This window comes from Giraffa tippelskirchi, chromosome 7 (assembly GCF_054371585.1).
Source record: "Giraffa tippelskirchi isolate mGirTip1 chromosome 7, T2T-mGirTip1v1.2.pri, whole genome shotgun sequence".
NCBI classification, from domain to species: domain Eukaryota; kingdom Metazoa; phylum Chordata; class Mammalia; order Artiodactyla; family Giraffidae; genus Giraffa; species Giraffa tippelskirchi.
Genome location: NC_137281.1, coordinates 58,548,870 through 58,558,912, shown reverse-complemented (window position 1 = coordinate 58,558,912; position 10,043 = coordinate 58,548,870). Strand labels below are relative to the sequence as shown.

The 10,043-nt window shown below is 41.3% G+C and overlaps 1 protein-coding gene across 11 annotated transcripts in view; it reads right to left on the bottom strand.

Annotated features, from left to right (window-relative positions):
• Nucleotides 1-535: 535 nt before the first annotated feature.
• Nucleotides 536-10,043, bottom strand: part of RFWD3 (ring finger and WD repeat domain 3) — a 40,670-nt gene continuing 31,162 nt past the window's right edge. For 7 of the 11 annotated variants that reach the window (XM_081508694.1, XM_081508701.1, XM_081508695.1 and 4 more), the window contains one exon: nucleotides 5,180-7,587. In XM_081508694.1, the coding sequence (XP_081364820.1) occupies nucleotides 7,444-7,587 (144 nt within the window). In that variant the 3' untranslated portion in view covers nucleotides 5,180-7,443. Of the gene's footprint in view, nucleotides 1,183-5,179; nucleotides 7,618-10,043 lie in introns of those variants that run through there. The other 4 variants (XM_081508698.1, XM_081508703.1, XM_081508699.1 and 1 more) reach the window with 2 other exon arrangements.

Below are 10,043 nucleotides of genomic sequence, written 5' to 3'. Positions count from 1 at the left end.
ATTGTGCCTTCTCCATATAGCCCAACCACATGCCGTTATCCCAGAACAGTCTATTGGACCCTGCCCAGGAAATCTGTTTATATTCTCACCTTAAACTACTTCTTCCACACAAAGTGGAAAGATCAGGGCAAAGCTTGAAGCTCTACTCACTGGAATATTTGTCACTCTCCACCATCTTTCAGGGTCCTTCTTGCATCCGTCAGATTTTAATGGTGGCACTAATCACTATCCTCCAACCCCCATCCCTCAATAAGACACTGTTGTTTTCTTTTTGTTATGCCTTTTGTGGCTTGCAGGATCTTAGTTCCTTGACCAGGGATGGAACCTAGACCATGGCATTGAAAGTGCCAGTCAGTGGCTGGAGGGCAGTTTCCAAGGTTTACATTTCGCCTTTCCTGTCATAATTCTAACCCCACAAGCCACAAACACATTGCTAGATTGTTTTCACAATAACTGTTTCTAGATCTAGATTATTCTAGATCCAGTTACATACTTGGGGGCTGGGAAATGACCACTGTATGGGCACACACTAATAGGGCCACTGTGAGCCATAATCTGGCCAAGACTTTTATTTATAGTACGAGGTCCCCACGGGCCAGGGGCCTATGGTGATGCTTTTGGTCTGATATCAAAGACAACTCAATCAAATGTCCAAAAAGTCCTCAAATATATGGTTATTTCTCTTTTGTCAGTGTATAGTCCCAGGTAAATGGCCATAAATCTCTTTGGGGAAAAGACTGAAGGAACCATACACTTGGCATGGTGTTGCAGCGTCTGTTCCTAGGTTCATAGCTACTTGTTCATCAGTGGGTTCTGGATCTGAAAATTGGCTCGGTCTAAAAACTGAGCAAAGGAGCATGCGCTTTGGGGATGACCACCTTTAGCCTGCTGCTCTTCCTTTCTTGTGGACTTTTTGTTTACAGATGTTTAAAAGCACCCTCTTTGGCTGTGTCTATTCTACTCCCAGCGATGCTATCTTTTATTAGCTCTCTCTCCCTGGTTCCCTGCTGGTCAAGGTCCTTTGGTCAGTTCTTCAGTCTTGCTGGTAATAATGGTAATTGTGGTCTCCTGGCTTCTGAACGTAAAGCAATGCCACTTGGTCTTCATTATTCTTGGGCCTCAATCATCCCCATCTTACCACATTTCCTGGAACGCTCCTGGCATCACCTATGTTATCTAGGTCTATGAGGAAGCAGAAAACCAAAGAGGATTAGGCATCAACAAAAAACCAAACAACCCAATTTAAAAGTGAGCAAGGGACTTGAATAAACATTTCTCTAAAGAAGATATACAAACAGCCAATAAGCACATGAAAAGATGCTCGACATCACCAATCACTAGGGAAATACAAATCAAAACTACAATGAGATACCACCTCACACCATTCAGATGGCTACTGTCAAACAAACAAACAAAAACCCAAAAACGGAAAGTAAAAAGAGTTGGAAAGGATGTGGAGAAACTGAAACTCTTATGCATTGTTTGGTAGGAATGTAAAATGGTACAGCTGCTGTGGAGAAACAGTATAGCAGCTCCTCAAATAATTAAGAACTTACTTACCATCAGTTCAGTTCAGTTGCTCAGTCGTGTCCGACTCTTTGCGACCCCATGAATCGCAGTATGCCAGCCCTCTCTGTCCATCACCAACTCCCGGAGTTTACCCAAACCCACGTCCATCGAGTCAGTGATGCCATCCACCCATCTCATCCTCTGTCGTTCCCTTCTCCTCCTGCCCCCAATCCTACCCAGCATTAGGGTCTTTTCCAATGAGTCAACTCTTCGCATGAGGTGGCCAAAGTATTGGAGTTTCAGCTTCAACATCAGTCCTTCCAATGAACACCTAGGATTGATCTCCTTTAGGATGGACTGGTTGGATCTCCTTGCAGTCCAAGGAACTCTCAAGAGTCTTCTCCAACACCACAGTTCAAAAGCATCAATTCTTCGGCGCTCAGCTTTCTTCACCGTCCAACTCTCACATCCATACATGACCACTGGAAAAACCAGAGCCTTGACTAGACGGACTTTTGTTGGCAAAGTAATGTCTCTGCTTTTAAATATGCTATCAAGGTTGGCCATAACCTTCCTTCCAAGGAGTAAGCGTCTTTTAATTTCATGGCTGCAATCACCATCAGCAGTGATTTTGGAGCCTCCCAAAAATGAAGTCTGACACTGTTTCCACTGTGTCCCATCTATTTGCAATGAAGTGATGGGACCAGATGCCATGATCTTAGTTTTCTGAACGTTGAGCTTTAAGCCAACTTTTTCACTCTCCTCTTTCACTTTCATCAAGAGGGTCTTTAGTTCTTCTTCACTTTCTGCCATAAGGGTGGTGTCATCTGCATATCTGAGTTTATTGATATTTCTCTCGGCAATCTTGATTCCAGCTTGTGTTTCTTCCAGCCCAGCATTTCTCATGATGTACTCTGCATATAAGTTAAATAAGCAGGGTGACAATATACAGCCTTGACGGACTCCTTTTCCTATTTGGAACCAGTCTATTGTTCCATGTCCAGTTCTACCTGTTGCTTCCTGACCTGCATACAGGTTTCTCAAGAGACAGGTCAGATGGTCTGGTATTCCCATCTCTTTCAGAATTTTCCACAGTTTATTGTGATCCACACAGTCAAAGGCTTTGGCATAGTCAATAAAGCAGAAATAGATGGTTTTCTGGAACTCTCTTGCTTTTTCGATGATCCAGCGGATGTTGGCAATTTGATCTCTGGTTCCTCTGCCTTTTCTAAAACCAGCTTGAACATCTGGAAGTTCACGGTTCACGTATTGCTGAAGCCCGGCTTGAAGAATTTTGAGCATTACTTTACTAGTGTGTGAGATGAGTGCAATTGTGCAGTAGTTTGAGCATTCTTTGGCATTGCCTTTGGGATTGGAATGAAAACTGACCTTTTCCAGTCCTGTGGCCACTGCTGAGTTTTCCAGATTTGCTGGCATATTGAGTGTAGCACTTTCACAGCATTATCTTTCAGGATTTGAAATAGCTCAACTGGAATTTGGAGAAGGCAATGGCACCCCACTCCAGTACTCTTGCCAGGAAAACCCCATGGATGGAGGAGCTTGGTAGGCTACAGTCCATGGGGTCACTAAGATTCGGACACGACTGAGCGACTTCGCTTTCACTTTTCCCTTTCATGCACTCGAGAAGCAAATGGCAACCCACTCCAGTATTCTTGTCTGGAGAATCCCAGGGATGGCAGAGCCTGGTGGGCTACCGTCTATGGGGTCGCACAGAGTCAGACACAACTGAAGTTGACATAGCAGCAGCAGCAACCGGAATTCCATCACCTCCACTAGCTTTGTTCGTAGTGACGCTTTCTAAGGCCCACTTGACTTCACATTCCAGCATGTCTGGCTCTAGGTGAGTGATCACACCATCGTGATAACCTGGGTCATGAAGATCTTTTTTGTACAGTTCTTCTGTGTATTCTTGCCACCTCTTCTTAGTATCTTCTGGTTCTGTTAGGTCCATACCATTTCTGTCCTTTATCGAGCCCATCTTTGCATGAAATGTTCCCTTGGTATCTCTAATTTTCTTGAACAGTTCTCTAGTCTTTCCCAATCTGTTGTTTTCCTCTATTTCTTTGCATTGATCACTGAGGAAGGCTTTCTTATCTCTCCTTGCTATTCTTACTCTGCATTCAGATGGGAATATCTTTCCCTTTCTCCTTTACTTTTTCCGTATGATTCAACAATTCCCCTTCTGAGTATATACCCAAAGAGCTGAAAGCAGGGTCTCAGAGATATCTGTACACTCATGTTCATAGGAACATTATTCACAATAGCTAAAATGTGGAAGCACCCTAACTGTCCACTGACAGATGAACGTATAAGCAAAATGTGGTATCATGCATACAATGGAGCACCATTGTCTTAAAAAGAAAGGAAATTCTGATACATGCTATAACATGAATGAACTTTGAAGACAACATTAGGCTAAGTGAAATAAGCCAGTCACAAAAAGTCAAATACTGCATGATTACACTTAGATGAGGCCATTAGAGCAGTCAAATACCCAGATACCACCCTGTTTGGTGATTCCAGCCTCAGCACCCAGAAACCCAAGACAAATGAGGGCATTTGGAATAATGTAAAATGTCACAAGTACATGACTATCTGCTTTAATTGTGAATGCTAAGTATAGAATATGTAAAATAAGTATAGGTTATGTAAAATTTAATCAAATGCCACCTACATGTTATTTTCTCTTGAACTTGATTTTTAACCTGTTTCTTCTCCTATAAATTGGAATAACAATATTTACTCCACAACATTGTTTAAAAATTAATGCATTAGAAAGGGGCTGTGTAAACTACAAAAGGATAAACAAACATGAGATTGTTACCAACAAACTGATTAAAGGACAAGGACACACAAATGTTTATTTTTAGAAATTTCACTTACAGTCAACCACTGAGATGGGAAACCAAGGAAAGAATACTATGGAAGAGAAACAGTGGTGTTAGGTTTCTTAGTAATTTGGGGTTTATTTCTTTACCCAGGACCTTTTTACCCCTTTTTTATTGGAGCATATGGCTCCATGACAATATTAACTCATGGATTTAGTCCTCCTGCAATCTAGTATATTCCATTTGCTGTTCAGCTGGAAAACATTTTCAGCCTTTCCAGTCTAATCTCAGAACACCATGATTTATAGCAAAAGAAATTCCTGAACCAAACAGAACAAAGAAATTGAGGCAAGTGGCCAGAGCTGTGCTGAGCAGAAACCCAGGAGTCCACACGTGCCCAGTGCCGCTGCCACTGTCAGAAGCACTGCCAAAGACTAGGAGAAAGTGAAGAGGAAGTCCTCTCCTCCCCACACAGAAGAGTCTTCTGGACTGGAAGGGCCATCTCTTAAAGACTAATAGGAAGCCAGCAAGCAAATGAAGTTTGCAGGATTTAGACCCTTGAATCTGAGAGTAAACACCAAGTGACTAGTGCTGGGGACTTAAGAGGCAACAGTAAAAGAGAATTGCCAACTACTGCCTCAACTTACTTCATTAATTTAAATAAGATGTTTACTTTCGATCTAGGGACCATCCTGTGTAATTCTGACCCAGTACTACATGAAATGAAGAAATCTACAAGGCAGTCTGGGATTAGACCCCTTTTCCAAAAGGCACACAGGTTCCTGCCTTTAGCATTCAAAGAGACAAAAGACATCAAGAGCTGAAACATATGGTAAATGCTTTATTTTCTTATTTTACATTAAAACAGAAAACACAAACATTAAAACATAGGACATGAATAGAGATCCCACTGTCTGGTTTTCAAAGCAGGTACAAGGATATATATAACAAGAAAATATTGTTGAGTCTGCTTAACTCCAAACCCTCAAATGGGAAAACAATCTCAGAGACTGGGGTGAGGGAAGATGGTTGGGCAGAGCCTGCATCTACGAATGTCATCTTCCCGTCCAGGCGGAGGGGAGCAGGGGCGGAGGGGAAGTTCTTCCATTTAGATGTTTGTTTCTCAAACATCTAAACTTACTAGGGGAATGTAAGGACTGGTAAGGCATGAGATTCTTTCAACTTCTCTAGTAATACAAATCCCTTGGTTCCTACGCTTGGGGGTGGGGGCGCATCTCAATCAGCATCAGCTAAATGTACTTCAACATTAGTCAAATCCTAACCCTGCCCCGCGTTCTGCCCTAGCCAAAGACTAAGGCAGCCAGGGCCTGACCACTTGTATCCTCTCTCTTATCATCTGCTGAAACCAGATTGTTTTTCAATTCAAATCCTTTTCTGCCCCTGAAGCTCTAGGCCTGGGCAGTTATTCTTAATCATCAACATATCAAAAGGGAACACCTCTTCTAGAAAAGGGAGCTCTTTCCCAGGTTCTGGAAACTGGCTTTTTGAAAGATGTCCTTAAACAGAAGGAGGCCATTCTTTAAAAAGTACAACTAGAACATGGAACTCTGGGGAAATCTACTGCAATAAGCCCTTGCTGGTGAGAAATGCTGGAAATGGCTCAGGAGTTGACAGATCAGAACTGTCTTAAAATAAAAATAATGATAACATTTCTACAACAATTATTTAAGAAAATTAGAGTTAGCCATCCTGCTCCCCAAGAACAGGGAGCATGCCTTGAGACATGTTCTATTGTGGAGAGTAGTTTAGCAGAGTAGCCTTTCGTAAAGCAAACAGATATAAACTGAACCCTCTATTGGAGAAAAGTACAGCTCCAAAAGTGGGTCAATCCAGGGCTGGAATGAAAGCTGGTGGGCATCTCCCTGCAATCCAACCACTGTTATCTTCCTGAGAATAACTATTTTACTAGAAATACTTTCTTAAAAAAAAGTTAGGGAAGGAGGCAAATCAGAGGAATTTGGAATCAAACATCAGTTTCACCTGGGGGCAGGCTTTAACCTGGGAATTCGAAGCACACTCAAGAATGGCTCCTTACTCCAAGGGGTTGACTTTATTCAAAGAGAAACTCTTTAAAAATGCAAGAGACAAGTCCTCTTCTGCTTTCAACAGCAGTCTAAGCAGCTTCTCTTTTGTAAGCCTCTCTTGGTTAGCTCCTTGCTTCTGATCTCTCATACTAGTAAGAGCTTTGACATATGGCTCATTTTTCCCTAGTGAGAGGAGAAAGAGTGGCTTTCAAAGCACTGGCTTATGTAAAACCAATCCTGAGATCTTAGCTGGCTAGAAAAAAAGTGAGTCTTCCACTGCTCAAACAACTGGTCTCTTTCCTTGATCTGCACAATGTGATGAACCCCATACACTTGGCATTAGGAAAGGATCTACAGCTCATCAGCTGCCATCATCACTAGGTTTACCTCTATCCTGGCACTGCACACCTGGAACAAAGCTGTTCCTGCCACAGAACAGACCAGATGAGCTCTACCACACAGTTCTGTAGGGATGAGATCAAGTTACTAAAAGATTATCAGCCTACAAGGTCAGAAATAGGTCAAATCCTTCAGAAGATTGTATAGTGCCCTCTGGTGCTCAATTGAAGACTTCTGCATCCACGCTGCATCCAGGGAGCATCAAAATGGTTAGTCCCATCAGGAACATAAGCATTCCCAAGTCATGTAGTCAAGTGACAAGACAACTTGGGTGGGATGTCACATCCGGAGATGCTCGGGGTACGTTCATATCCTAAGTGACTGCAGGGAGGATACTCTCCAAGGCCCAGTAGAAAGTCTGATCAAACATACTGATTCTCAGCAAAGATTCATGAAGGCTTTTAACCCAAGAAATGGATAATGTTGATGGAGTACCAGTCACTTACTCTTTTGATGGACACTTAAGATATACCATCTATAGTGTTTTGTTGACCTGGAACCCCAGGATCATATTAACCTAACGGAACCATGATCCCACAAGTTCTAGGCCACAGACAATAAGCACAGATCTTGCTCAGGGCTGTGAGGTACTAGCAAACAACATTAACCAGCAACATGATTGATAAGTTTCAAGACCATGGTCACTCCCACCTATAGATGTGGACCGTCTTTTCTGTTAAGGTAGCCAAGTAGCTGTTATGATTCACCTCAAATGGGCAGATGTCCAAGACAGGCTGATCAGCCTGCAGATTCTGCAGCAATGAGCCACTGCCAGCATCCCACAGCTAAAAAAGAAGAGATAAAGGTTAGGAGTCCTTCAATTCAACTTGGGACTTGCAGTCTTTAGCATCACACAACTCTGAAAGCAGTGCAGAGACAGCACTGCCCAGGGAGTAAAACAATGTCCCTAACCTTCACAAGGTTGCACAAAACCAGTGCATCTGACATGGGTCACGTACAGCCTCACCTACTATAATTCTCAGCTACGGTCTACCTGCGAGTGGATCTGAAAACCAAGCCTAGCATTCACCCCTTCAGTCTACGTGCCAAGGACTCTTTTAGGGGAAACAAGGGTCAACAAGACAGTAAGTCCCTATCTCTGCCCTCATGGGACCTATATTCTAACTGCTGCTTTCTTCTCTTTAAAACAAAAAAAAATTATGATGAACAAAAAAATTCATGTAATAAAAAGTAGAATAGTACTATGAGTAATCCATCACCCAGATGATTAAGTTTTTACCATACCTGCTTTACTGTTTTTTTCTTTGCTGACATGTCATTTTACCCTTATACACTTACGTATACATCTCTTAAAAACAAACAAAAGACATTTTCCTACACCTTAATGTCACTATGCCTAACAAAATGAACAATAATTTCATAGTATTCTCTAACACATAGTGCAAAATAAAAATTTCCTGATAGTCTCTTTTTATATTGGTTTTGTTTGATTCAGGATTCAAATAAGGCCCATATTACTGTTGGTAGTCATAAATTTTAATAAGCCTCTCTTAATTTGAGCAGATCCAACCTCCCCACTCTTTTCTTCTTCTGCCACTGACTTGTGGAAGCAGGATCTGTTGTCCTACAGAATGTCCACAACCTAGATTTGTTTGTTGCTTTCTGTGCTATTACTTATTCTCTTATCCACTGCAATTCCAGTAAACAACAGCATTAGACTGAAGAGTGACACTATCCAATACGGCTGCCATTAGCCACATAAACCTCTTTAAATTACATAAAAATTTAACAATTAAGTTTTTCATTCACATTAACATTTCAAGTGATCACATGGCTAATGTGACTTAACTGGATGGTGCTGTTCTATGGGTTCAAGGACATCTAGGCATCATGTGCCTTACATCAAGAGGCAAATTATTTCTGCTTAAGCCACTAACAATGACACAACAGTTGATCATGTATGTGGTAACAGGCTGACCCCTCTACTGTAAAATTCCCCATCAACCTTTCATCTGTTAGTTTCATCTTGAATTAATCAACTATTTTATAGAGGTTTCAGTAGTGCCTTTTTCCCCCTATAACATATAGCTATATGTTTATCATCACACAACTTTGAAAGCACTGCAGAGACAGCACCGCCTGGGGGGTAAAACAGCCTGTCCCTAATCTTCACAAGGTCGCATAAAGGCAGGATATCTGACAGAGGTCACGTAAAACACTACAGTTCATATATAAAGAATGATGTCAATCTATACATATTGGTATGGAAAGATAACCAGAACAGGAAGTTAAATGGGAAAGCAGTATGTATTGGGTTGGCCAAAAAGTTCCTTATGTTTTTAAGTAAAAATAAAAGACCATTTTCATCAAGAACTTTCTGGAACGTTTTGTTATACTACCTTCTGCCATTTTTCAGGCAACTTCATAACTTTATCTTCCAAGAACTTTTTATCTTTTTGAGCAAAGTACTATTCTAAGTGCTTTTTACAGTCTTCTACAGAATTGAAACTTCTTCCATTAAGAGAATTTTGTAAAGACTAAAATAAATAAATGGAAATACAAAGGTGCAATGTCTGGTGAATAGAGTGGATGAATAAGAACTGCCCAGCCAAGCTCTAACAGCTTTTGCCTGGTCATCAAAGAAACACAGGGTCTTGCATTATCCCGATGGAAGATTATGTGTTTTCCGTTGATTAATTCTGAACACTTTTCGTTGAGTGCTGATTTCAGTTGGTCTAACTGGGAGCAGTACTTGTTGGAATTAATCGTTTGGTTTTTTGGAAGGAGCTCGTAATGGAGGACTCCTTTCCAATCCCACCACATATACAATATCATCTTCTTTGGATGGAGATTAGCCTTTGTTGTGGTTGGTGGTGGTTCATTTCGCTTGCCCCAGGATCTCTTCCATTCCACATTATTGTACAGTATCTACTTTTCACTGCCCATCACAATTTGTATTAAAAAAGAGAACACTTTCATTACATTTCAGTAGAGAATCACATGCAGAAATACAGCCAAGATGTTTTTCACTTAACTTACGTGGAACTCAGACATCAAAGTGATTAACATAATCAGGCTGATGCAAATGATCTTCCACACTTGATTTGGATATTTTGAGTATGCTGGCTATCTCCTGCATGGTATACTGTTAACTGTTCTCACTTAATGTCTTGATTTGATCGCTATCAACTTCAACTGACCTACCTGACTGTGGAGCATTGTCCAGCGAGAAATCTCTAGCACAAAACTTCAAAAACACTTTCGACATGTTCAGTCACAG